Source organism: Pelodiscus sinensis, chromosome 4, assembly GCF_049634645.1.
Source record: "Pelodiscus sinensis isolate JC-2024 chromosome 4, ASM4963464v1, whole genome shotgun sequence".
Lineage (NCBI taxonomy): Eukaryota > Metazoa > Chordata > Testudines > Trionychidae > Pelodiscus > Pelodiscus sinensis.
The window spans coordinates 62,270,567-62,298,539 of NC_134714.1; the positions used below are offsets into that span (position 1 = coordinate 62,270,567).

General features: G+C 46.1%; 1 protein-coding gene across 2 annotated transcripts in view; it reads left to right on the forward strand.

Moving 5' to 3' along the window:
• Nucleotides 1-15,468, forward strand: part of BUB1B (BUB1 mitotic checkpoint serine/threonine kinase B) — a 45,850-nt gene extending 30,382 nt beyond the window's left edge. For both annotated transcript variants that reach the window (XM_075927082.1, XM_006128647.4), the window contains exons 19-24: nucleotides 2,281-2,393; nucleotides 4,801-4,962; nucleotides 6,719-6,861; nucleotides 10,315-10,486; nucleotides 11,088-11,194; nucleotides 14,911-15,468. In XM_075927082.1, the coding sequence (XP_075783197.1) occupies nucleotides 2,281-2,393; nucleotides 4,801-4,962; nucleotides 6,719-6,861; nucleotides 10,315-10,486; nucleotides 11,088-11,194; nucleotides 14,911-15,100 (887 nt within the window). In that variant the 3' untranslated portion in view covers nucleotides 15,101-15,468. The remainder of the gene's footprint in view (nucleotides 1-2,280; nucleotides 2,394-4,800; nucleotides 4,963-6,718; nucleotides 6,862-10,314; nucleotides 10,487-11,087; nucleotides 11,195-14,910) is intronic.
• Nucleotides 15,469-27,973: the final 12,505 nt, after the last annotated feature.

The following is a 27,973-nucleotide window of genomic DNA, read 5'->3' on the forward strand; positions in this document are numbered from 1 at the left end:
GCCAGCAGCTGGTGTATCAGAGGCAGCAGTGTGAGGACCAGGAGGGAGCTAGTCCTCAAGGGGAGTCAGTTAAAAACCAGCTCCCCTCATGGACTGGCTGCCTGTAACCTTCTGCTGCCTCTTCTGAGAAAAAGGTAGCAGTGCGGGGTGGCAGCAGTCCCTTTCAAGGGGAAGTCTGAGCTCGGACCCAGCGCAAGCCAGAACTGAGTTGGGCTGCCTGCCCACTTGGTTCTTAATACCCTTGAAATGCAGAGCTGAAACTGGGGTGGGTTCTGGACCCAGCGTGAGGCAGGACTGAGCCGGACTGCCTGCCTGCTCAGTTCTTACTACACTTGAAATGCGGAGCCACAACAGGAATAGGTCCCAGACCTGTTGTGAGCCAGGACCGAGCCAGGCTGCTGGCTAGCCTGCTAAAACTTTACTGGCGGGGAGAGGGAAATGCATGTATTGTGTAGCATTAACCGATAAACTTTTGCTCATCAGTTAATCGAATACAGGCAGTCCCCGAGCAGTTACGAACGGGGCCGTTCCTCTCCCTGGTCTCCAGCAGACCAGGGAGAGGAAGCAAAGTGGCGGAACACGTGGGCAGCGGACAGGGCTGTCCGCTGCCCACGCGCTCCGAGGCTTGGCTCTTTGCCCCCCCCCCGTCCCCCTGGTCTGCAGACCAGGGAGACGGGGGGGGGGGGGCAAAGCAGAGCCAAGCAGAGCCAAGCCGCGGAGCGCGCGGTCAGCTGACAGCCCAGACGCGTCTGGGCTGGCAGCTGGCAGCGCGCTCCGCGGCTTGGCTCTGCTTTGGCCCCCCCCCCCCCCCGTCTGCAGACCAGGGGGACGGGGGGGGGGGGCAAAGCAGAGCAAAGCCGCGGAGCACGCGGGCAGTGGACAGCCCAGACGCGTCTGGGCTGTCCGCTGCCCGCGTGTTCCGCCGCTTTGCCCCCCGTCCCCCTGGTCTGCAGACCAGGGGGACGGAGAGCAAAGCCACGTAGCCTGAGGGCAGCAGGACAGCCATGGCGCGTCTGGGCTGTCCCGCTGCCCCCGTGCTCCGTGCCTTTGCTCCGGACACCTGTGGTACAGCAGCTGGGGTGCTGCCAGTTGGTCCCGTAGCGCCGCTCTGGGCGCTACTGGACCAACCGGGCAGCACGTCAGCTGTTCTGCCCCAGGCGTCCTGATTCAGCCACTGCTGGTCAGATTCAGCAGCGGCTGAATCAGGACGCCTGGGGCAGAGCAGCTTAGGTGCTGCTGGGTTGGTTCAGTAGCGCCGAGGAGTGGCGGCGCTACTGGACCAACCCAGCAGCACCCCAACTGCTCTGCCCCAGGCGTCCCCAAGTCAGCCGCTGCTGAAACTGACCAGTGGCTGACTACAGGAAGCCCCTGCCCCGGGCTTCCTGGAATCAGCCGCTGATCAGTTTCAGCAGCAGCTGACTTGGGGACGCCTGGGGTTCTTAAGTTGAATCTGTATGTAAGTCAGAACTGGCGTCCAGATTCAGCCGCTGTTGAAACTGATCAGTTTCAGCAGCGGCTGAATCTGGACGCCAGTTCCGACTTACATACAGATTCAACTTAAGAACAAACCTACAGTCCCTATCTTGTACGTAACCCGGGGACTGCCTGTATACGATTACATCTGTACTCAGCACTAGTTCCTACACCAACTTTTTTGCAGCTCTAGACTGGGCCCTTTGGCTTCACCAAGGCTTCTCCAGCAAGTCTAAATGAATTCTGACTCCTGTTGGAGACTTACTCCTATTGAAGCTGTGCAACTGGCAGATATTTTCAGCAGTGCAGGGCATCTTTACAAAATAAGCCAGTGTGTATTAGTGAACTGCTATGCAGTATTTCAGGGTCCTTAGTTTAGCATGAAAAATCAAAACTTATGTGCATGCCTATGCTGGTAGTCCAATGTGCCTTTTTTGACCAAGCATCCAGCTTTTCAGTGTGCCCAGTAAAGTGGAAGACCATTTTCAATACATTTTGGATACCCTAGATCATCAACGTTAGAACTTGAAAAGTGTTTTTAAAACATTCTGCTTCCCTTGGTAAATGTCCTGTCACTGGTCTTCCATTGTAATTCTCATTCATATGTTTCCAGTTCTTTCATCCCAACACAGACAGGCCTACATGGCCAACACCCATCTCTTGTCAATCTCTTTAGTCCTAGGTCAGAACTCAGAAGCAAGTGGGAAACAGTCATGTATATTTTTCATAAAGATAATATAGAAATTTGCCACATTCTCCATACGTGAACTTCCTGTGAGCTCTTCTAAACTTAAACTTTCACAATAGGGAATGAGACTTATTGTATCAAACGGGAATACTGGACCAATGAAGACTACAAGATGTTCTTTGGTGTTCTGTCTAGCTTTGCAGAGTTGGATGCAAAAGGATTTGCAATAAAGGTAGGACTGTCACCATATGCACACCTGAGTCTTAAAGAATTAAAACTCTTAACTCTCAGCAGGGTAAAATCTGGTCATGGCAGCTGAATGAATTGGGAGTATAGAATTATTTACAGCCAGGGTCACGAACGTGTCGATGGTGATCTACTGGTCGATCTTGGGGGCCCGACCAGTCGATCGTGAGGCTTTTGGGGGGCCCCCTCAGTGCCCCCACCTCCCAAGATGAATGCCGTGCCGATGCTACCTCCAGGAACAATGGAGGTAGCGCGGGCTTCCAGCGAGGTGGGGAGAGTTCTGCAGCCCCGTCTCTGGTACCGGAAGTGTGCGGGCTGCTCTTCCTCCCCCCGAACTGCTGGTGCAGTACCTAAAATGCTGGTCCGTTGCGTGCTGGGGACTTTGTTCCCCTGCTGCCTTCCTGAGCATGGGAAAGGGGTGGGGTGTCCGGGACTGCACCTGCTGAGGCAGCGCGTGCTGCCGTGGGGAGGGGAGAAGTAAGGCGCAAGCTTCCTGAGTGGTTGCGGTTGGTGTGAGCTGGCACTCCCCCTTCTCCTGCAGGCAGGCAGCAGGGGAATAAAGTCCCCAGCACACCGGCTCCAGCTGCTCGGGCAGCGCATGCTGCCCAAGTGGTTGGGGATGGCGTGGTCTGGGACTCCCCGTTCCCACTGCCCGAACAGCTGGAGCTGGCATGCTGGGGACTTTATTCCCCTGCTGCCTGCCTGCGGGGGATGGGAGAGTCCCAGCTCACGCCAACCGCAACTACTTGAGAAGCTTGCGCCTTACTCCTCCCCTCCCCACGGCAGCACATGCTTCCTGAGCAGCCAGAGCCAGCGGAGTTCCAGACACCCAACCCCTTCCCCGAATGCAGGAAGGCAGCAGGGGAACAAAATCCCCAGTGTGCGATGGACCGGCACTTTAGGTTGGGGCTGGCGCGGTCTGGGACTCTCCCCGTCCTCCCCACCCTCCAAGGCAGAGGGGAATAAAGTCTCCAGCATGTCAGCTGGAGCCGACGCGGTCCGGGACTTCCCAGCCCGCAAAGGAGGGCATCAGGCTACACAACAAACAAGTGTTTCAGGTACCATGCTACTGTTTAGGGCTCGGGGGAGCAGCCCACTCACTTCCTGGGCCTTGATCTGCAGCTGCAGGATCCCCAGGTACTGGTCCCTGTCCCCTTCCCCTGCCCAGAACCCCCCAAAGTACCCTGCCCCGGCACCCTGTCCCCTGCCCCAGCACCCATTGGCATCCTACCCAGCACCCTGTCCCGGTACCCCCTGGCATCCTTCCCCAATACCATGTCCCCCGCTCCCACCAGTACAGTTGGGGCCACATTAGTGAGGCTTGTGGGGGTTTTGGAGGAGTTTTTTTATTTTGCATTTCACTTGTGTGGCCCCAGCTGACTTTTTTCTGTAGGTCAGTGACCCTGACTCAAAACATGTTCCCTGTCCTTCTCATAAATAAAGACAATGCAGAAACTTTTTGTGTTTGACATAGTATTTTATTTAAAAACGAAGCCTGGCCAACAAGCCCCTATCTGCCCACAGCATCATAACACTCCTGCACTCCCTCTTCCCCCAGACCCTAGATCTGAACCTATCATACACTGAAACCCCCCTGCCCTGAGCCCCTCCTATACCCCAACCCACATTTCTGCACCCTCATACCCACAAGCCCTGTGGCTTGCTTAGTACCCCCAACCCTACATCTGACCCCAATACTGCTCGGGCTGAAGCCCCCTCCCCGACCCAGCATCCCCTTCTCCACCTCCTCCTGCATCCAGATTTCCTCCCAGAGCTTGCACCTCTCACCCCTTCCCACACCCAAATCCCTCATTCCCACTCCAGAGCCTACACATCTTGCCTCAACCCAGCGAGGGTAAGGCTAGACTGCAGGAATTTTTCAGGATTCCGAAGATATCCCAGAAAAACTCTTCTGCATCCAGGGATGTGTTTGTTCTTCCACTTTTTTTAGTAAAAGAGCAAACATACTCTGTCACACCTATATTTCCCTTTCCATGAGGAATAAGGGGGCTTCCAAAAGAAGGGTTTTTTCTAACATTTGGTCCAGTCTAGACAGACCCAATGTTGGAAAAACCTCTTCCTACAGAAGAATTGGGGAAAAAAGCAGCCGTATAAGGGTTGAGGATAGCAAGTGTTGGAGAGGAGGAGAATAGAGAGGAAGGGGCGGGGCAGTAGATCTTGGCTTGTTCTGTCACTTAAAAAGTGATCTTGGGTGTAAAAAGGTTGAAGACCACTGATTTAAGGTGTACGTTGCTCTTCATATAGAATAGCAGTTCCAGCTCTGTGTATTCTGACTCTTCATTAAAATGAGAAGAGCACCCTGAGCTGTATGTGAGGATGAGCACTCAAAGTAAATCTAACAATAATTTGTATTTTTATTTACCTTTTTCTAGGTGTATTCTCAGCCTTTGCCTTGGGATTTCTATATCACACTCCAGCTGGAGGAACGCCTGAGTACTGACTTTGACCAAAGCTTCAGTGAGAGCTGTAGCTGTTTCTTATACCTGGATGGCTGCATTATTCTGCATAGGGAGATAAATCGCTTTACTCTCTGGGTCAGTGTAGGCAATCTATATATGATTTAGGGAGCCCTGAACTGTAGCATAGAGCAGCTCTTCATTATGGGAAAAAGTAAATCTAAGCTATGCAATTTGAGTTACCTTAAATCTGCTTACCATAGTGTCCACACACTACTCCCATCAACTTTCCTTACTGTCCTTGCTCTGGTGAAGTACTATAGTCAAGGGGAGAGTGATTTTGCAGTTGAATTAGCAGATCTTCACTAGACCTGGGGGATTGATTGCTGCAGCATCAATACACCTGGTAGTGGAGACAAACCCAGATGTCAGCAGTTAGAGATGTCGGCTGTTCTTCGGTGTGAAACAGATTCAAGAGACCCAGAATATTAATTTAACTATTTAAATACAATTTTGAAGTCTTAGCTAGAAACATATTTTCTGTAAAGATTCCTAATTTTATAAGATGGTATCTAAGCAAGATTCTCATTCTTGGGTTTTGTGCTTCCCAGTAGGAGACAAAAAATTCCCCAACTTTTGAAGGGGCACTCAGGGAAGTTAAGGCAAGGTCAAATAAAGGTATGAAGATAATGTGCATAATTTAAAGTATGTTAAACCCTCGTGTGGATGTTGTCATTCAGAAGTATCCTGGCCGTAGGTTTTTGCCATAGCTTAATCCTGAAAAAGCCACTCTTCTCCTGAATGAGAGAGTTTAAAAAAGGGATTATCACGCTTTAATTCATGCAGATTATCTTCATCTTTAGTTGACTTTGACATAACTTTTTCCTGAGAGTCCCTGTGTGTTCCTGGTGTAAAGCTTTTTGGTCCATAGAGGTGCAGCATGAATCTCACCACCCCTGCAATCCAAAATTAGGCTACGTCTACACTGCAGGTTTTTTGTGGAAGACAATATGCAAATAGCATGCTCATTCACATATCTTCTGATCCTTTTTGCAGAAGAGGTTTTTGCGATTTAAAAGCCTCGTGTAGATGGAGTCATTTGTCAGGGGAAAAAAAAACCCCTTTTTTTGTAAGATCCCTTATTCCTCAAAAAATGAGATTTACAGGATCTTGTGAAAGGTGGGTTTTTTTTTTTTTTTTTTTTTTTTTCCTGACAAATGGCCCCATCTACATGGGGCTTTTTATTGCAAAAACCTCTTCTACAAAAAGGGTCAGAAAAATATATGCAAATGAGCATGCTATTTGCATATCCTCTTCTGCAAAAAACCCGCAGTGTACACGTAGCCTTAGTGGGCATGTGTGGTTCAGGTCTTTTAACAGCCCTAAGAAAACTCTAATCTAGATCTGCAGTCTACTCTGGCCAGCGGGAGTAGGGTTAGCATCATCATCATAAAAGGGCTTATGTTTAAATATGGTTTTGACTTGCACAGTTTGAGCTCTAGCGTATACAGGGTTTAAAAAATGAATTCAGGGCTGAAGCTGACCTTTAACTTGTTTCCAACCAGATTCTTCAGCTATTCTTTATTTGCAGTGTCTGCTGAGAACTTAGTCCTTGAATTCTGCTGGGCTTGTTATCTGGGGCTACAGCTACACTGCAGTTTTTTTGTTTGCAGAAGAGGGATATGCAAATCGTGCTCGCACTTGCATATCTTCCAATTCTTTTTGTGGAGGAGGTTTTTCTGATAAAAAGCCCCATGTAGACGGAGCCAGAAAAAACCCTCTTTCACAAGACCCTGTAAACTCGATATTTGAGAAATAGTATTGTTCCTGTCTGATGCTTTATCTCTTGACAGCAGAATGGTTCCACTGTGGCTTACATTTGTTCTGTCCTCAGGATATTATCCAGTGCTGTAAAGCCATCCCTGAGGAAGTGATTGTTTTGGTGGCTTACAATATCCTGGATGTGGTGGAGAAGCTACACAAAGCAGAGATTGTCCATGGAAACTTGTGTCCAGAGGCTCTCTTCTTGGGAGACAGGTTAGTAGCCTTGTTCCAGAGACATGGAACAAAGAATTATAATTGAGCCCTGTCCTGAAGACTTGTGCTGTGGTTGTAACTCCCTCTCTCCTATGCAGGTTAATAATGACATGGTTCACTATTTCAGGAGTAGGAAGGAAGCAGCTAGGAAAATTGATTTGGAAATATTTAAAAGGCACATATGAAGGAAGGGGTGTCCCATTCCTCTGGTTATCCTAGTAGCCTTTCTCTGCCCCTGTTCCAGTCTTAAATACAAGTGACCAGATTGCACACAGTATTCCAGATGAGGTCCCACCAGTTCCTTGTATAATGGAGCTAACACTTCCCTGCATTTACAAGGTGTATGAATGGTTAACCAGTTACCTGGTAAGCATCAGCTTTAATGGTTAACCAGTATCTGGCAGCAGCCTGCCATGGGCCCAGCAGGTGTTAGGAGCTGGCTACCCAGTGCATGCGGGGTGGCTAGCTCCTGCTGTCAGCCACACCATGCATGGGATCCCACTTAATCAGTTAACTGATTAACCAGGATTTTACATCCCAAGTCTCTATTAGAAATACCATGCCTAATGTAGTCTTAGGATACATTAGCCCATTTTACAGTCACATCCCATTCATGGCTCACTCCTTTTATGATCGATCAATGCACCTAGGTCTTTCACCTCTGTCACTTCCAACTGATAAGTCACAAGAATAAGTGGTGAGCTCATTATTAGCGATGATTATTAATAGAAATCTCACCATATGCCAATCCGGCAAAACCACAGAACATTATAATAAAACTTAAAATAAATTCAGAATTGTAAATATTAAAATACAGGCAGTCCCCGGGTTACGAACAAGATAGGGACTGTAGGTTTGTTCTTAAGTTGAATCTGTATGTAAGTCGGAACTGGCGTCCAGATTCAGCCGCTGCTGAAACTGACCGCCAGTTCTGACTTACATACAGATTCAACTTAAGAACCCCAAGCGTCCCCAAGTCAGCTGCTGCTGAAACTGATCAGTGGCTGATTCCAGGAAGCCTGGGGCAGAGCAACTCTGCCTCGGGCTTCCTGTAGTCAGCGCTGGTCAGTTTCAGCAGCGGCTGACTTGGGGACGCCTGGGGCAGAGCAGCTGGGGTGCTGCTGGGTTGCTCCAGTAGCACCACTCGGCGCTACTGGACCAACCCAGCAGCACCCCAGCTGCTCTGCCCCAGGCATCCTGATTCAGCCACTGCTGAAACTGACCAGCAGCGGCTGAATCAGGACCTGGGGCAGAGCAGCTGGGGTGCTGCCGGGTTGGTCCAGTAGTGCCCAGAGCGGCGCTGCAGGACCAATCGGCAGCGCCCCAGCTGCTCTGCCCCAGGGTCCAAAACAAAAGCCTGGTCTGCTGGGGGGGGCCCACTAGCTGCGCCCCCCCCCCCCCCCCCCCAGCAGACCAGGGACACGGGGAGCAGAGCCGCAGTGGCAGCGGGGTGCCTCGCCTCTGAGGCTTTGCTCTGGCGGTCCCCAGCAGACCACAGGCACCGGGACTGAAGCCGCAGCAGCGGCAGTTCCTGCGCTTCTGAGGCTTTGCTCTGGCAAAGCCTCAGAAGTGCGGGAACGCGCCCGGTGCCCCTGGTCTGCTGGAGACAGTCTCCAGCAGACCAGGGGCACCGGAGCAGCTTACGAACGGGTCTTTCTCGCCCCGAAGCTCGCAGGTAGCAATCCGCCACCTCGACCTCCGGGGCGAGAGAGCCCCGTTCGTAAGTTCGGATCCGACATAAGTCGGATCCGCGTAAGTCAGGGACTGCTTGTACACAAATACAAATTTAAAAAAATCACTACCACTTGCCTTTTCCTTCCTTTAGTGGCTGGCCATGGAAATAGGCAAGTGCTTAGATATCAAATATGTTGCCAGTTCCCAATAAATCTGTAAATATTCTATTTTCTGAGAGGTTGTGGGAAAGAGATCGAGCAAAAACATGGAAAGCCATTTTTACCTTCAAGGGACAATTGTGATAGAATGGAGTATGTAAGAAATGGTCCATAACTTTGGTGGGTGGGCACACCAAAATTTTGATAAATGGCTAAGGGCCACACTTTTCTTTGGGGAGGTGCGGGGTCTGGGTTGGAGGTTGGGTGCAGAAGGGAGCTTGAGATAGGGGACTGGAGTGCAGGAGAGGGCATGGGGTCTGAGAGTTGGGTGAAGAAAGGGGGTTGTGATCTGGGCAAGGGATTGGGATGAATAGTCTGGGAAGGGGGTACGGGTGCAGGAGAGGATTCTGGCCTTGGGGAGGTGTGTAGCAGAGTGCAGGGTCTGGGGGAGGCGGTGCATAAATTTTGGATGATGACCTTGGGCAGGAAGGGTGTGAGGTGCCAAAGGCGACCGCTGACTGAGAGGTATGTACCTACATGGCTGCCGGCCAGCAGCCATGCAGAACCCCGAGGCAGGCTTCCCTGCCTGCCAACAGCCCCAGACTACTCAAAGCAGCTGGCTGCTCTCTCCATGTGCATCTCTGCTCTGGAGTGTGGAGGCTTTGCACCTCTGTAAAATCTCATCTCCCATTAGCCAGTTTCTGGCCCCATGCCCTGAGCAGAGAGCAGGCCAGCTGCTTAAAGCAGCTGGGGCTGCTCTGTGCCTGAGGGTCCATACAGGGCTGCCCACATGCCTGCCTCTGGGACAGGTCATCCACCTCTTCTGAGCAACAGGGAAAGAGGCGGTTACATTTCTCAATGCTAATCTCGTCTGTTGAAGTAAGCTGTCTACATGGATTGAAATTAGAGAGCCAGAAAAGTCTTCCTTAACTTGTCATTGGACTAATTATCTAAATATCTGGTATATCCATGAGTCTTTTTTTAACAAGAGGAAACCAAAGTGACACACCTGTAGTGAAAACAGTCATGTGTAGCTATTTATTGATGTTCTCTAATCTCAATTGGATTAAGGATTTAAATCTAAAAATTTCCAATTTCCAAGAAGTCTAAAGAGAGAACCCAGAATGTTAATCAATAAAACTTGCATGAAAAAGCTGTTCTGAGCTGTTTAAGTGTGACCTTGGCAAACATTGGTATACTGTGCATACAAATTCAGAAATCAACACCATGGTATTACACTTTGGACAGGACAGAATTCATGCAGGTGTTTTCTCTAAGAACATCTGGAATATTTGAGAGACTGGCTGAGGAGCCCGGGGCAGGGAAGAAGGGGCTGGGGCTGGTGTGGCCAGGAATACGGGGGAGAGAGGGCCAGGGCTGCCTACACCCGGGGGGAGCGGGGGTTGGCAAGCATAGCATGCAGGGGGGACAGCCCCCTATGTATCACTTAAACTTAAGTCCTCATTAAACCACGTCATGTGGGTTAAGCCTTTTTAATAGCAGTTCCTAATCTAACCATTAGAGGAGGCTATTGCCATAGTTAAGACTCACCTGCCATACAAGATAATAAAAGGAAATTTTTCTGCTTCTTTGTCTTTGTTTCCTTGGATTCTTTCCTTAGGATCTGTGATCCATTTGCTAATAATGAGATTACCAGTGCTTTGAAGATAGTGGACTTCTCTTACAGCCTAGATGTGAGGTTGCAGCCTAGAGTGAGTTTACTCAACAGCTTCCCAATAGCTCAGACCCAGCCTGGACAACAGATCTTAGCCAAGTGCTCTCTTCCCTATCACGTAAGTACCTATTAAGTCAGGTAATTGCTATGAGTGTCCTTTGACATGTATCTTCCTTATCTGAAGAAGCCGGAGTGCAGACTGAATGTTTTTGTTCTAAGCTGAATTTCACTGGACATGTGGCCTGTCTCTTTTTTTTTTTTTTTTTTTTTTAATATATAGATCTTATCAAAATAAGCAGCATCTTTCACAATTGCCATAACGCTTAAAGTAACAACACTTAAACTGGGTCCCCTTCAGTTGGACCCAGTATATTCTATATTATCTGAAGAAACTGGCATTTTTAATCTGGAGCAGTTTCATTTGACAGCTACACTTCATTATAAATGGCTAGACTGTGTCTTGATCTGAAATGCTAAACAAGGATTTTGCTTCCTACAGTAGTTCACATTGCTTTCTTTTCCTTAGCTTAATTTATTTTGCTGGAAAATCTCAAACATCAGAATTCAGGGTTAATAGGTACAGAAGGTGTGGTAGGACATCTCTAGTGGCACCGTTGCTATTAATGCTTTTGTGCTGTATTTTGTGGATATGGAGGAATGGCGAAATGGCTGCAGAGATCAGCAGAACATTTTCCTAATGTTGATTGTTGTGGTTTCAGGTAGACTTGATTGGTATTGCAGAAATAGTGCATTTGATGCTGTTTGGGGAGCACCTCCAGGTTTATCAAGAAGATTCACTCTGGAAAATCAACCAGAATTTCTCCAAGTAAGTGTTTCATCAGGAATCTCTCGGTAGGTAAAGGCAGTTTTAGCTTTCTCCCTTACCTCTGTATTGCGGTTTTTGCCAAAGCTGGAGTATTGAATTTATGCTATCCATTGGTAACAATAGTGCTGCTTTACAATTAAAGATTCCGTTTTGAAACTGGACTTGTTTGTTTGAAATAGAATTAGATGGATTTACTGATGTTTTGTTGGACTCTCTCAATCTATTTACACTCGCTTACAGTTTAGACCCCCTGACACATTAGTTGCTTATTTACCAAGGAGCTGAAAGAGTGTACATTAGAGTGTGGCCTAATTTATTATAGAATTTTATACCCCTTTTCTGAGCTCTTTATGAGTTACACTTGGATTCTCTCTGACTCAGCAGGTAAATTTGGAGCTGTGTAGTGGGGAATTACACATTAATAAGAGGACATGATTCTGAATTGTAACCATTTAGGTCTTCAGCGTTTTTTACTTTGCTGTGTGCTGTGCTATAGGGTGAACAGGATGAAGGAAACTAACTTGGGTGGGGGCAAAAATATAATTTAAAGATTGTAGCATGAGCATATGTGCAAGGGGCAAAATTTAAGGTTGCATGGGCAGCTGCTCTTTGCACATTTACCTGTTAACTTTCAGGAAGCAAGAGTCTTCTTCCCTCCTCCCCTACTGTAGTCAAATGCCTCAGGAAAGGGGCAGCTTATGCTGAGACCGTCAGTCCTTTGGGGGAATTTCCAGTGTGCTGAGCCAGCCATTCAGTTTTATGGGAATTAGAGCTAGTCCTAAGCTGTCACTTCAAGTCTTCTGCATCTATGCTTTTCTGCCTGGGTACTGCCTCTGAGTAGAGACTTCTCAACGTTTTGAACCAAATTACATGATGCCTTTCTGTAATCTATTTCATCCCTCCTCAATAGGTTCTTCAGTGACTTGTTCTGCTCCTCCTATTTTAGGCCTGGTTACTCTTAAACACACAACTTGTTTCCAAGACTGCAGACATTTAGTCTGTCTCTAACCTTTGGTGGAATCCAAATCCATCTGACCCTTCAAGAATTAGATTAGTCACCGTGAAGGGCAATGAGATCCTCATGCACAGTCCCCAGCTCACACGTGGGGTTTGAGCTTAAAGTTGGCCTGATCTTTGGTTTTCTCTGTTTCTATAGACCCACCAGTAAGGCTATGTCTATACTGCAAAGCTTTTCTGCAAGAGGAAATGCAAATGGAGTGCTCATCTGCATATGTCACGCTTGCATTTGCATTTCCTCTTTGGATACCTTTTGCACAAGAGGTTTTTGTGCAAAAAAGAGCTGTGTAGACTGCTCCTTTTTGTGCAAAAACCTCCTTTTGCACAAGAGCTGTTCTTCGGAGGGTTTTGTGCAAAAAGGAGCCCAAGTGGTTTTAGAGCCTACTTGAGAGGATTGCTTTACTGTAAAAGTATCCTGGGCATATAGGGGAGTAGGAAGTAAGAAAGGAAAATGACTTTCTTATGAGACAGCTTGTGGTAAATGCTATAACCTCACGCCTGCAAGATCCCAGAGTTTAGTTCCCTTTTAAAAATTAATCAACAGAGCTATCTTGATTAAGAAAACTTTAGCATGACTAAATGGATGAGTGGTGGTAAAAACGTTGAGTTGATGGAGCTATTTTCTCAAAGTATAGAGATGTTATCCTGGAATAACCTACAGAATTTAAACTTAGAGGAAAGAGATTTAAACAAACTAGAAATCTCTGAAAAGTTAAGACCACCTGAATTCTTAACTTACTGACTTGTTAACAAAAAGGCAGGAAAAGCTGGAATCTATTATTTTACTAGAGTGTCTATCTAGATAAGGAGTTACAGGCTAGAAACCATTTCTTTTGCTTTAATTTAAGAATCCCTTGAATTGATTATCACACTAAAATCTCCTGTCCCTATGTTAAGCACAGTTGGTATTGGTTCTTATTAAAAGGAGACTTCAGTTGCATTTTTTTAGTTCTGGAACTGACCTTTGGAGCCCATGAATCTTACTGAATTGTGTATTCTTCTCCTCCTGCCGTTGCATTCTAGGGAACTGGAAATGTCCAAGCTGATACTCTAAAGTTCCCAAGTTATCTGTAATCTCCTTGCCCTTACCTCCTGGGGCTCAGTCTGCCTTTAGGGTTTTTTTTCTTTTGGTGAGTGGGGTTATTTTAAAAGTCCCTATATTAATCCAGACTGCTGCTTCTGATATGGCTGCTGCAAACTCTCTTGCAGCTGAACAGTTTCCTTTAAACAGCCAATGTCCTTTCTAGCTTGAAGGAGAAATGCCTCCTAGGAGGCAGCATTATTTAGTGGAACAGTTCTCAGCCTGGGGTCCATAATAGAGATGTGAAAGGTTAACTGGGTAATCTGTAAGCATCACCCTAAATGAGTAATGCTTACTGATTCCAGTTAACCTTACGGGAGGAAGCAGCTTCCCGCCTGCTCTAGGCAAGGGAGCTGCTCCAGCTCCATGGGACCCACTGCAAGCAGAGGCTGCTCCAGCCAGCTGGAGCAACCACTTTCCATAGCAGGCCCAGCTCCCTTGTTGCAGGTTGCGTGCTGGCTCCCTGGGTACAGGGCCAGCGGAGACTGCTAACCCCACTCCTGAGGAGCCAGCTGTAGAGTCTGCAGTGGAGCCTTCTGAGGAGTGGGATGGCAGCTCTTGCTGGCTCTGCTCCTGGGGAGGAGGCTTCCCTATGGCAGAGAAGATACTGTACCTGGGGAGGCTTTGCTCCAGGCTCTGAAGTATAAATTATACTGCAGAGTCCGCAGTGCGTGTAGCCACTAAGATTTTCAGGGATTACAGTTAGCTTTTTAACTGACTCTTTTACATCCCTAGTCCATAACTTTTTCATGGGTGCATGACTCCTTCCTGGTCCCACAGGGATAAGCTGGGAACCCAGACCACACGCCACTCCCTTATGTTGTGAGAGCCTTAAGGAAAAAATGTGCTTCCTCACAGAATTGAGGAACAAAGGATTCCTTTATTTGAATTACAGCTCTGATAGTGATTCTACTTAGCCGTAGTCAAGTCACTCAACCCTTTTGGTTTTAATATCTCTATTTTGCATATGGGTAAATTACCCCACAAGGGGACTTGTGCAAGCTAGTGTTTCACAAACAATTGGCTGCGTAGAATGTACACACGTTGTTTTGGTAGATGGGCATAATGGAGGCTTCTAGCAGCAGTAAGCCACTAATTTATTTTGACAGTTGTCCCTTACAAAGCTCTCCTTTTTGAATGCTGGTGATCCCACAGAGACCTAGCTGGGCTCTGCTGCTTCTATAACTGAAAGCTGGTGAATATTTTAAATAGTCGCAGCCAGCCTTTCTCCATGAAAGGGATCTGCCAGTTTGGTGATATGTTGTTATCCTACTAACCTTTCCCAAAAGCCTCAGACAATTCCTATTTAAAATGGTAAATAGGTGTTAGATATGTTGGGTTAAGTTGTGGTGATCAAAGTGTTTCATTGGCATGCACAATAATGCTAAGGTTAGTTACATGTAAGTCTATTTGTGAAGGAATAAAAAGCTTGCATAGAAAAGCTTGATAGCACCCTCACTTTTTCAGCACATGTGCTCATCTGAGAGTGGAGTTCAATATTTGTTACATTGCTGAGTCTCCACAGGGCTTGCAGAGCTGAATTGAAGCAGGAATCATGATGGGAGCTGTTATGTGGATGGATGCTGTTCTCATTGAAAACTGTTCTGTGTGTTTTTAGGACTGTTGACAGTGATTTGTGGAATAAATTCTTTATGAGGATTCTGAATGCAGATGGCAAGTCCACAGTGCCTGTGCTGAGGGAACTAAGAGAGGAAATGAATGGCATGTTTGCCAGCTCTGTGCAAGAATGGTTTTGTGGTACCTTAGCAAAACTGAGAGAAATTTTCAACATGGAGAATTTCCTCTGATCCTATGTAGAAGGGCAAATGCTTGCCAATTTTTATCCATCCTGTGGGATTTGCTGTTTAATACTGAATATGCAATATATTGGTGGAAATTGGTTGTAACTGTTTCCTAAATACTTTATATAAACTTGCAAAATGTGTTTGAGTTAATGTCTAGACATCTCTTAAATCTTGTGCATTAACTAAATATGTACAGATGTTTTATCCATTTTTTTTCCATGCCAGCCAGCCTCATGTATGATTTGCTAATGTATGTTTTAATACTTGAAGCACCTTCATGAGTTTTTTTCCATCTTCATCCTGTCTTTGTTCTGTTCTGTACAACTGCTGTTAATCACTGTGTGTGTAATAAACCTATGTTTTTGTAAGCAGTACTGTCTTGTGAAATGTTACTGCCAAATAGCCTTAATTTTTTGACTTAGTTACTGGAGTCATGAATGTGAGTGTCATTTCTGACTAATTGGGGGGCTGTTCATGGCTTTACAAGGTGGTAGGCTTTGGGTGGCTTTCGCAAGCACCTGGGGCTTTTTTTAACTTGAGCTGATATCCCAATCAGTAATACTTATGGATCACTGAAGTAGAACAGATGGCTGAAATTCCAACTGAGAAAAGTGCAGGGTTAAGTTGACTGCTCCAGTAACCCATGAGTCCTTATTTGCTGTGTTGGACTCAATGATTGGATTTTTTTAATTCAACAAAAACCTATTTTGAGACATAATTTGCCAGCTGTGACAGAGTTGTCTTCTGCCAGTGTTCTCTAACACAGTGTAAAGAATGATGCAGGCTTCAAGGATCAGGTATCAGGGATGCAGCCAGGAATTAGAGAGCCTGGGGCAACATGCCCTGTACTCAAAATGTAAAGGAGGTCTGGGGTCTCAGAAGTTTCATGACTTTAGGTCTTCCCTCTCCTTGCAGCACCTCTTTACGTGAGATAGTAGGGATACCAGGGTACCTTTCCAGGGACGACTACTCATAAGGCACAATGGATGTAAAAAGATCTCAGTCAAGTTTTCTGATGTTCCTAGTTTATGGTTATTCTCCTGATTCTTCTCTTCCCATGTTTTGGTCTAACATCTCCAAATTCTCTTCCCCTCCCCCCGCCCCCCCACCTTCCGCCCCACCACCAATTTTAATTTATAGTGATACAAGCCACCTAACCCATATACTGATAGACCTTTCTCTCCTTTCCACATCTGCCAACACTAATTACCACCAATAATTTTATCTTGTACAGAACAGTTAGTACATTGGTTCTTATTATGTTTCACTCTTTCCATGGAAAAAATCTCTGGAGTCTCACTTCCTTGTTCTCTCACTTTCAACGTTCATACAAATTGTGATACAATTGTATCTAATAATTGTATATACTAGACTTTAGTAAAGCGTTTGATATGGTCTCACATGACCTTATTGATAAACTAGGGAGATACAACCTAGATGGGACTACTATAAGGTGGGTACATAGCTGGCTGTATAATGGTTCTCAGAGTAGTTAAATGCTTCACTGTCATGCTGGAAGGACATAACAAGTGGGGCTCCACAGGGGTCTGTTTTGGGGCCAGTTCTGTTCAATATCTTCATCCACGATTTAGATGATAGCATAGAGCAGGGGTTGGCAACCTATGGCTCTCTAGGGAGCCAGATATGGCTCTTTTTGAACCCCAACTCAGCCCCCTCTGCAGCAGGGAGCCCGTGCTGGTGCTACAACATTATGTCCTCTTCCCTCCCCCCATAAGACTGGTTCGTCCAGGCCTGGCATCCTGGAGAGAATGATGGGGGACAAAGGTCCAAAGCTCTGTGGGGGATCTGGCCAAAATCCTCCTTACTCCCTGTCCTCAATCCTCCCCATGCCCCACTTTGGCCAGAATCTCCTCCCTTCCCTGCCACAAGCCCCCTTGGTCAAAATCTGCCCCTGGCCAGGCAGCCAGCTTCATGCCCCCTTGCCAGGGAGCCTGCCCCCAGCTACCTCCTGCCCCCTGGCCAGATCTCACACCCCTCACCCCTTCCTGCATCCTACCTCCTCCCACCCATACCCTGCACTCCCATCCCTATTCCATTCACTAGTAGCCCTGTCCCGTACACTTAACCCCTCATTTTTGGACCCACCCCAGAGCTTGGGCGGGAGGGAAGGGGGCAAAAAATCCACTAACCCTGAAACCCCAGAAGAGTAAATCTGGTCTAAGCCTTGAACCTCAGTCTTCCCTGCCCCTCCCTCTGCTATGGGGTTGGAGCACCAGGGCACTGAGATGTTTCAGTTGGGGGCCACATCAGTGAGGGTTGGGAGGGTTTTGAGGGCTGTTTTTGCTTCTCACTTGTGTGGTCCCAACTGATTTTTTTTTTTTTCCTGTGCGTCAATGGCCCCCAACCCAGAAAAGGTTCCCTACTCCTGTCATAAACAAAGGCAATATTGAAACCTTTTGTCTTGGACATATTTTACTTTATTTAAAAATGAAGCCTAGCCAACAAGCCCCCATTTGGGACCCAGCACCTGTCAAGCACTTCTGCACCCCTGCACACACAACTTTGTGCCCTGAGTCCATTATACACCCAGTCTCCTGCCCTGAGCCCCTCGTACACACCAGCCCACTCTCCTGAACTCCCACATCCTCAGCCCCCTGCCATAAGGTTGACAGAAAACAGCCTGATTGCATGAATGAAGTTGGATTTGACCAGTTATGATGTAAACTTCAAAGAAATGTGTGAAAAGTTGCAGCAGCAGGAGTCCCATGAAAGTCTGTGAGTATGTTTCATTTATGCTATTATTAATCATTATGTCAATTACCAATAATACTATGTTGTACATATTCAGTCCTGCAAATGGGCATTCTTATATAGCTCTTTGTTGACCGCTTATTTTGAATTTTGATAATAGTTTGGCTTTTTGGCTTGAAAAAGTTACTGACTCCTGCCATAGAGAGTACACGTTTTAAGCTTGCACATGATGCCAAGCTGGGCGGGGTTGCAAGTGCTTTGGAGAGTGGGGTCATAATTCAAAATGATCTGGACAAACTAAAGAAATGGTCTGAGGTAAATGTGATGAAGTTTAATAAGGACAAATGCAAAGTACTTCACTTAGGAAGGAACAATCAGTTTCACACACAGAATGGGAAGCAAGTGTCTAGGAAGGAGTACTGCAGAAAGGAATCTAGCGGTCATAGTGAATCACAAGCTAAATATGAGTTAAGAGTGTGATACTGTTGCGAAAAAAGCAAACATGATTCTGGGATGCATTAACAGGAGTGTTGTGAGCAAAACACAAGAAGTAATACTTCTGTTCTACTCTTCACTGATTAGGATTCAGTTGGAGTACTGTGTCCAGTTCTGGGCACCACATTTCAATACAAATATAAAAAAATTGGAAAAGGTCCAGAGAAGAGCAACAAAAATGATTAAAAGGTCTAGAAAAGATGACCTCTGAGGGAAAACGGACTGAATTGGGCTTGTTTAGGTTAAAAAGAGAAGACTGAGGGGGGGGACATGATGATAGTTTTTCAATTTAAGCCCACTGATTCTTGTCCTATCACAGAGGTGTGTCCTATAACTATGCCTTTTGCTTCTTGCCTTTAGCTCTAGTGAGGTGGAATTCTACAATTCTCCTGCTCTTTGAATCTATACACATACCTGTCTTACCTGCTGGGGATGTCTGAAGAAGTTAAACCTACATAAATGGTATCTGTTTGTCAGCCCAATTCCCCTGAATAACTACCTCAACAATCATTAAAATCCATCTCCTTTTTGATAGGGATGTCCTTTTAAAAATTGCTCTATAATCCTTTTGATCTTCTATTCCCAGGCCACTTCCTGTAATGAGTTTCTCTTACTACTTGGTGAACACTTAATGGTTTACTGTAAAAATAGATGGCTCAAGAAGTTAACATCCCACTAACCAGGTTAAAATATAGAATTAATACATTATTATAGGGCAGCCCCACTTCCCTCTCATCTTTGGAATTCTCTTAATCATAATGCTAACTTAGTTAAGTAAATTAGTCTAAATATCTCCTGTGGAGTAGTAATGTAATGTGTTTGGGTTCTTCAGCTATAAATTGTATGCTGTGCATGAAAGTGAAATAATGTTTAAAGAAGTTGATTCTGGATTCTATGTTCTTTTTTACCACTGACTGACTTGTGCATGATCTTGACTGTCACTGAAACTGTCCTTCATTTCCCCATACTTCTCTGCCACATACAAGGCCTAAATGTGACTCGAAGATTTAATTGGTGTTGCTCGGATTGTTAACTCCAGTTTTTGTTTTTCTTCATTTAAATCATTTCTCTAGGGTTGGGCCGGGGATGAGCAGCTCAGTATGAAGCCTACCTGTGAAGAGAGGACTACCCCAGCCCTCTCTCACCACAGCAGTGTGGCACCAGGTGAAAAGCACATCTCCATGGCTGCTGCAGCTCCAGCAGACACAGCCTGGGGGGAGGAGTGCATGTCCTCCAGCTATGGCAGGTCTAGGTTCATCTGTCCCCTGTGCTCTCCAGCCAGGGTGAGAAGTACAGCAAACTCTGCATTTTCCCTTCACTTGATGAAGGGGACCAGTCCACAAAGTTGCCATGTAAATTGAGGCAGGGAGAACCTTCAGCCATGTAGGGGAAAGGAGGCTTGTGACTGGGGCAGTCCTGGGTTGGGGGGGGGGGATGGAGAGAGAAGAGACTGCCTCCAGCCCTTTTCACCTGCTTGGTGGTTCTCTTCTTCTCTGTATGGTTTCATGAGAAGCAATCCCATTTCAGGTACATCCATTTCCCTGGCACAAACAAACCTTACCTTGCTTTTTTATAAGAGGAAATTGTATACTGAATTTGGTTTAGGAGAAATTATTGAACAGACCAACTCTCAAATATTTAGGACATGTAAGGCTTGATTGAGGGCCTTGGATGCACAAAACATCCATTGGCTTTCATAAACTGGTGGTAAAACTTCAGAATGTGAACAGTTTTTTGTGGTCTGTGGTCTTGCATGATAAGTATAGACTGACAGAAGCAATGCTAATATTTGAGTTTCTTGGAAAATCAATAACATTTTTGACTTTCAAACCCTCCAAATTATTCCTTAAAATTGGCAAAATTTCTCTGAGTTATCTGCAAAAAAAAAAAAGTTGTCTGCCTGAGAATCTAGCCATAGCAATTATCTGCTTTTTATATTACTTGAAAATATTAAGATATTTATTGTAAATTTTGTTCATTAAGTTGATTTTTATTCAACAAATATACCACTGGCTTTCGTCTGCTCTGGTGTGGGCCAATAGGTAAAATACTAAGACTTTATTTAACTTAATAGGTTGAATATAGTTCAAGTGACTTTGTATTGAGTACTGTGAGGTGAGTTGGAACTCTTCCTTACAAAGATATTTTAAGTAACCTACAAAACATTACATTTGGAATAGGTAAGATATTAAGTTCTAGTTAGCAAGGTAAAACAGAAAGATGCATTAGTTAATGATAAAGTACTGCCTGCCATCCCACGCTACAACAGGGGCAGCTGGAGGCTCCCCAGGAGTGGGGCTGCAAGTACACTGGCTGCTGTCCCTGTCCCCGGGACGGATAATGGGAGCATTTTGGTAACTGCTAAAAATTGTTGCTGCTACATGATTATTAAAATAACCAATATCTAATATCCTTACACGAGACCTGATTGGCGCCAAACCATAGGTGGTCAATATTGTCTAGCACAGTGTTTCTCAACCAGTGGTAAGAGTGCCCTCGGGTACTCACGAGAAGTCTGGGAGGTACGTCAACACAACTGAAGTTTGGAGAAACTGAATTTTTGTTCTAAGTTTTACAGTACTTTATTAATTTTGTACTATTTACACTAAAAAAATTTCATTGCCCGCCCAGCTACAATTAAGTTGTTTAAACAAAAGTGTTGCAATGGTAGAAACAAATTTTGAGTGTCTGAAAACAGTAGGTACTGGGGGTACTTGTAATCTTTTTTTTTTTTTTTTTTCTTTTAAGGGGTACTTTATAAGAAAAAGGTTGAGAAACACTGGTCTAGTAGCATTGCCAGCATTTCCACTGCTTACTGGGCTCTTAGAAGACATTTAAGGGTAAATTTAGAGCTAAATTACAGCCCAGAACACTGAGCGCCAATACTGGTGGCTGTAAACAAACTTTGTGGGACTGTGAGAAACTTGGCCACACCTGTGGCAAGTGGACATCTGGCTAACTAAACACCTTGGATGTTGTTGGACTAGAGAGGTTCAACTTGTAGTTCAACTGTGTAATACAGTAATTCCTCATTTAACACGTGCCCGCTTAACACGTTTTCGCGATAGCACGGGGTTTTTTTTAGGGAACGTTTTTTGAATTACACGACAGTCCCCGGAACAACACAATTTCCCCAGCCGGCCTGTTGCCCCACACAGCCACTGGCTTTCCCCGCCTCCCTGTAAAGCAGTGGCGAGTTTGCCGCTCACCGCGCCATTCCCCGCTGACTCCCCGTTGCCAGACGCCTTGCCCCCTCTCCTCCGCCCCCGCTTGCAGGCCGGCGGCTGGGTTTCCCCAGCCGGCCTGTCGCTGGTGGCTGTGCAGGGCTTCTCCCACCTCCCTGCAAAGCGGCGGCGGGTTCGCCACTTGCCGCGCCGTTCCCTGGTGACTCCCCCTCACCAGATGCAGTGCAGGTCCCAGCAGACCCATCACAGGGGCATACTCCCAACCCAATCCCCCATCCCTCTCCTCCCCTCTCCTTCTCCAGAGCCAAACGCATCCCCTCCCTGCTGTAACCCAGTCCCCTTTTTCCCCTAACCTTATGTCTCGGTCCCAACAGACACCACTACTTGAAACGCAACCCCCACCTTCTCCATTATTTTCAATGGGAAAATTAACCCTGCATAACACGTTTTCACTTAACACGATCATTTTCTGAAACATATCTATAGTGTTAAATGAGGAATTACTGTATACACATCAAAAACTCAGATCATGATAAAGCTGTAAATCTGTCCCTCTGTCATATGCACAAACTCAGAAGGGTTCTAAAAGCATTAGTGTTTGAGACTGTCAGTAGATTAAGGAGTCTGATAAGGTGAAGAGATCATGAAGCAATTCAGCAAGAGGACTATTCAGCTGTTTTTTGTGATACTTTGTTAGGTGTGGCTGTGCTTGGTATTGTGGAATAAGTCAGGTTAGTTATCAAACAAGTTTTAGAAAAGGTTAGGTGAACAGGCACGGAGTGTAGTTTTTCTGTGTTACCTAAATTGTTGCCTAGTATATAAATTCTATTGATGGATAAGGAGGTGGCATTTTACGAGAGTTAGTGTATAGGATCCATGTCACACATGTACAGCCTCTTTATAAAAAGATGTAATTTTATACACTCTTATTTACAGCGTAAATGATAGATTCTTGTAACTCTGGTAGTGTATTCAGTAAAAATTTTAAATTTAAGTTAACAGATAAAGGTAATTTGTCTGACAATTCTAAGGATAGCTTGAAACATATGAAGGCGATCAGTAAAATTATTTCAAGCCCAGAACCAATAAAGACTGCTTTGCGCTGTCTTCTCAGGCTTCAATCCTACAATGATTTAAGAATGTGTGTAACTTTAGACAAGACTTTGCAGGATCAGTGTCTCATTGAGTCCCTGTTTAGATGAATCTACTAGAGGCAGCTTTCTATTCTTTTGAGAGAGACATATTCTGGATATCACAAATATTAGTACAAGTTAAACCTCTCTAGTCCGGCACTCTCTAGTCCAGCAACATCCGTGGTCCAGCATGATTTTAGTTAGCTGGATGTCCATTTACTATGGGTGTGGCCAAGTTTCCTATGGTCCCATAAAGTTTGTTTACAGCGACCAGTCCTGGTTCTCCGTGTTCTGTGCTATTAAATAGCTCTACTTTACCCCTAAATGTCTACAGTAAGCAGTGGAAGTGTTGCTTAGGCTGCTAGATGATATTGACCTCCTGTGGTTCGGCAAATTTTCTTGTTTAGCAATGATCAGCACCTGAGGGTGCCAGACTAGAGAGATTCAGCTTATACTTACTTCTGTCTGTGGGGTAAAAAGGTTTGGAATTATTCAATAACAAGAATAGTGATAGAAATGTAGCCATGTTAGTCTGGTGTAGCTGAAACAAAAAACAGGACTATGTAGCACTTTAAAGACTAACAAGATGGTTTATTAGGTAATGAGCTTTCGTGGGCCAGACCCACTTCCTCAGATCAAAGGTTAATCTTTAAAGTGCTACATAGTCCTGTCTTTTGTTTCAATAACAAGAAACAGTTTTTCCAGTTTCTTCTAAGACAACAATTTTATATCTCTAACTATAGGTTTCTTATTTTTTTTCCATTTCCTACATATTGAGTTTCATTTACTAAGTTCTACAATAATTGTCTTTTTGTAAGACCAGAGTCTGCTTATCAGCACTATTGAATTTTTGCATCTTAATTGCAGAGATACAGTAAAGCAGTGATTAAAAAACCTTTTAAAAAATTGGTGGGTTACTAGTCCAATTTTTAGGTTGTAGTTAAAACAATTGTAAAATTTACTTTTCATCCATTACACTGTTTACATTTTGCATGTCACCCCATTTGGTCAGTGAAACTAGATTGGCCCTTTTAATTATTATTGTTCTGTGCATGTCCTCTGCTTATTTCTACTCATGGGATGTGCAGCCTACATGAGGGAGCCTTTTCAGAGTAGTGCTTTTAGAACACACACACACCCTCCTCCCCCTCCCCCCCCACCTCACCCCTACCTCTTACCAGCTTCCATTCAGTATTTCTGAAAGTTCTGGGTGTGAGGCTATAAAAGGGAATGACAACTGCAGCAGCAGATGGGCATGCATATCTTTAGATCTGATACTTTGCTTAGTAGTGCCTAGCATAGTATGGTTACTATTTTAATGTTATTTTACACTTTTATAATAGGGTTTGTAGTTTAGAGACTCTTTCAGTATTGCTTATAGATAGATTTTCAGTTTTATGTACTGGTTCCATGATGGCAGAGCTGAGGTGGAAGAGAACTGGCTTTCAAACTGTGTGCATCTTGTCTCCCAATCTACTGATAGACTTGTGCCCTACCACCTCAGAGCTTGACTAGGTTGGTTTTGTTTTTAATCTGTCCTTATGTCTCAGGTGATCAGCAGCCAAAGTCATCCCTCGGAGAAGCTTAGAAAGGTTCTTGCATAGTTGGAGTACTACTTTTGAATACCCCTTCTCCTAGAGATTTCCTGGGAAACCATCTTCACTTTAAAAACTTCATTTTTCATCTTAACCCATTGTTTCAAATAGTTCTCTGAAGCTCATCAAACTTCCCAAGTTTCACATTTGTGTACATAACTTGTCTGTAAGACATGACTACCTCTCAATAACCTTGGAAACATGTGTGGTTGTAATATAATGAGCTCCCAAGTAGGGATGTTAGTGTATAGTGTGGAGATCATGAACCTGATTGAAGTTTGGGGGGATGCCTCCAAAGTCCATGATCTCTGCACTAGATGGAGGAACGCGGCTGTCTGTAGCAGGATGGCTGGCTGCCAGCCTGGCCACCAAAGGTCACATCTGAACCCAAGAGCTGGTTCGTATGAAAATTAAGGAGCTGCGGCAGGCTTATGGCCAGGGCCACAGGGGGCAGCTCCCAACCTGGGGCAGACCCAGAGAGCTGTCCCTCTTCTGATGCCCTGGACCGCATCATTGACCCTGGGGCAGAGGGGCCCTGACCAGGGCAAGGAGGGCCAGAAGCCCGGAGGGAGCCTGCCATGCAGCCAGGACCCCCGAGTCATCCCAGCGGACCTGTCGCAGGAGTCATCCAGGGAGGCAACAACATGTGAGTGCCATCACTGTCCCCTTATATGTGGGGGAGAGAGGGGAGAAACCAGGGACTTCACATGTTGGCCTTGCTGGCCACGGATCACACAGCAACCTGTGCACATGCGAGCATGTGCTGTGCCACCCCTGGGCATGTGGCCCCATCTGGCTGCCACACAGGGGCCTTGGCCTGTTAGCCATACACATGTGTGAAGAGACCCTGGGATTGGACACAGCAGGACACCCTCCCCCTACACAGAGGCAGGGAACACCTCCTGCCCCCCCTCCCCACACACACATTATATACAGCACAGGGGCATGGGGTGCAGTCCCGGGGCAGCTCCCACTCCCGGGGATAGCAGGACATCCCGAACATGGTCTCTCTGCAAGTATATCGGCTCTGATGGTACGGAGACCTGTCATCCTCGCCTTGCAGAGTGGGGCTGGGCATTACTGCCTGTGTCCGCAAGGAGAACTGACCACTTCTCTTGTTTCTCCACAGCCGCACTAGCTGCGAGTGCAGGGTGCACCACCCCACCCAGGACATTCTCCTGCACCCGAGGACTCCGCAGGCCCACCCATGCAGTGGAGGGGTACCAGCAGGCGCACCTGGGGACACTGTGAACCCTGCACCGGTTCCTCCACCACTGGGTGCAGGAAGACCTGTGGCTCTGGTGGGAGCAGCTTGTCCAGGGCCGTGCCATCTGCGAGCATCTGCAGACCCTGCTGCAGAGCTTGCTGGCTCCAGCCCCTGCTGCCTCCCCAGTTACCACTCCTCCTCCTTCTCCTCCTCCCGCTTATTCCTCCATACCCTCCCATCATCGCCCTTCCCCCATGGTGCTGGGAGACAGTTGGGCCTGCGAGTCCCCCCCCAGCCCTGAGCTTCTCCTCCCCTTGCTTCCCTTTGCCAGCTCCCTCCTCCCAGGTTTCCCTCTCCCCTCTCCCACCCTTCTTCCTCCCCTCTCCCACCCTTCTTCCTCCCCTCTCCCACCTTCTTTCCCCAGTCTCACCTCAGTTTCATTCCCCCTCCATGCCAGTTTTGTTCAATAAAGAGACTTTGTTGTAATGAACACGTGTCTTTTATTGTACAGCAGGAAAGAGGGTTAGAGAGGGGTAAGTGGAAGGACGTGAGGGAGAAATGAGACACAAGCCCCCAGTGGGGCACACCAGAGAAACTGTTACTTTCTGCAGAACGTGCTGCCAGGCTCGCAGCAACACATCCAGGAGAAGCACCAGAGTGCCCAGGGGTGGCTCTGGCTCCATGCTGCAGAGTGTTGTTGTGTCCTGAGTGAGGGCAAGTAGAGCATGCAGAGAAAAAAATGTTTTGCTGTCCCTCAGCAAGGTAGGCAAGCAAGCAGGGAAACCTGAGAATTGGCTGTCCGGGGAGGGGGGGTGGGTCCCTTTAAGCACAGGCCTCAGATACCTTGTGTGGCTGCTGCCTGAGGCTAACTCCTGACCCGATGCCCTTTCAGAACCAGTTCCGGCCAGCCTTAAATGTGATTCCGCATCCAATCAGTGTGGATGCGCTATTTTGAAATAGCAAAACACTATTAGATGTGTTATTTTGAAATAATGCTGTAAATGTTGATATACTCTAATACATATAAAATGCTCTGTGCATGGTACTGGTAAACAGATCTAAAGTAAGTTTCTTAATACATATCTGTTAATAAATGGTCCAGGTCCATCATAGGATCTCAGTTTGGTATCAACACAGCTCATGAATTGTTCTTTTGAGCCAATGTCAGATTGCTGCTTGTAGAGATGTAAGAGTTTAATCAGTTAATAGATAACTAGAACAGATAACAGCTCATCAGTTAAACTCCTACTGGGCTGGTGGGGCCAGGAATCCATGGCATTGGCAGCCCTCAAGGTCCACAGCCCACAGGGCTGATGGGACTGGCAGCTGCCGGGGCTGTCAAGAGCCAGCTGCCTCCAGGGCTGGCAGCATTTAATCATATAACCAATTGAATTGTAATCTGGTACATGGTTAGAATTTTTTAACCCTTTTTACTGCCCAAGTTGTTGGTTTCAATAAAGAATTTTTTGAAAGCCCCCTAAAAGTTTGATGTTCTATGCTGAAGCCACAGAGGTGGTTATTTCTTCAGTCATGGTGTACAGGGCTAGACAATGTATAGAACAGGAATACAGGACTGCATCTGTTCCTCTTGTTGGAATCAGAGTATGCGGAACTGTTGAACTAATTTAGCATGCCTTAGACATGCTCCAATAATTGAGACATGCAAGGTGCCTCCTGGAGTTCGACACTCATATTTACAACATACTGTTCCACAGAGATGGCATCTTGCTCAGATGCTCAAAATACTATTCAGTTAGGATTCTTGAGTTCCACCATCTAAACATGGTGTACTGCTTGTCAAACTATCCCATGAGTAAGAGTATGCCAAGATACTTGAAGAAAAGCTGACGATTACTTTCTTTTAACTGGTGCTCTTTGAAATGAACTCTGCACATTCCTCCTCACTTGGTCACCTCTCTCATTTCTTTTATTCAGACTGTGCCTAAACTGCAGGCTTCTTTTGGAAGAAGCTTTTCCGGAAGAGAACTTCCAGAAAAAATTCTTCCAAAAGAGAGCGTCTACACAGCAAAAGTATATAGAAAAAGTGATCTGCTTTTTTGAAAGCTAGCATCCACGCTGAATGGGTGCTATCTTGCATTTAAGCTGCAATTACTATGGACAGAGTGGCCACCAGAGGCACCTGTGCTTTTTCCTCTTTCCACTTCTTGAGAGAGAACTTCCTCTTCCCCGGCCACACACGCCTTTTTCCGAAAGAGCCCTTTTGGAAAAAGGCTCCTTTCTTGTAGAAAGGGGTTTACCAATGTCTGAAAAACCCCTCTGTTCTTTCCATTTTTTCTCCCCCTCGAAAGAATGCGATTGCAGTGTGGGCGTAATTGGAGGTTTTTTTGGGAAAAACTCTGCAGTGTAGTTATACCCTCATAGTTCTGTAAAATCCTGACTCGGGGTGTAGTGCAAGGAAATGAGGTGTCAAGGAGCAGCATACCCTCTTTTATAGATTTGCAATCAGGCTGTTCAGGAATGCCAAATGAAGGAGCAGGAGAGGTGCACAAAAACTCTGAGGCAGTGCTAGGAGAAGGTGCCACTGCCTA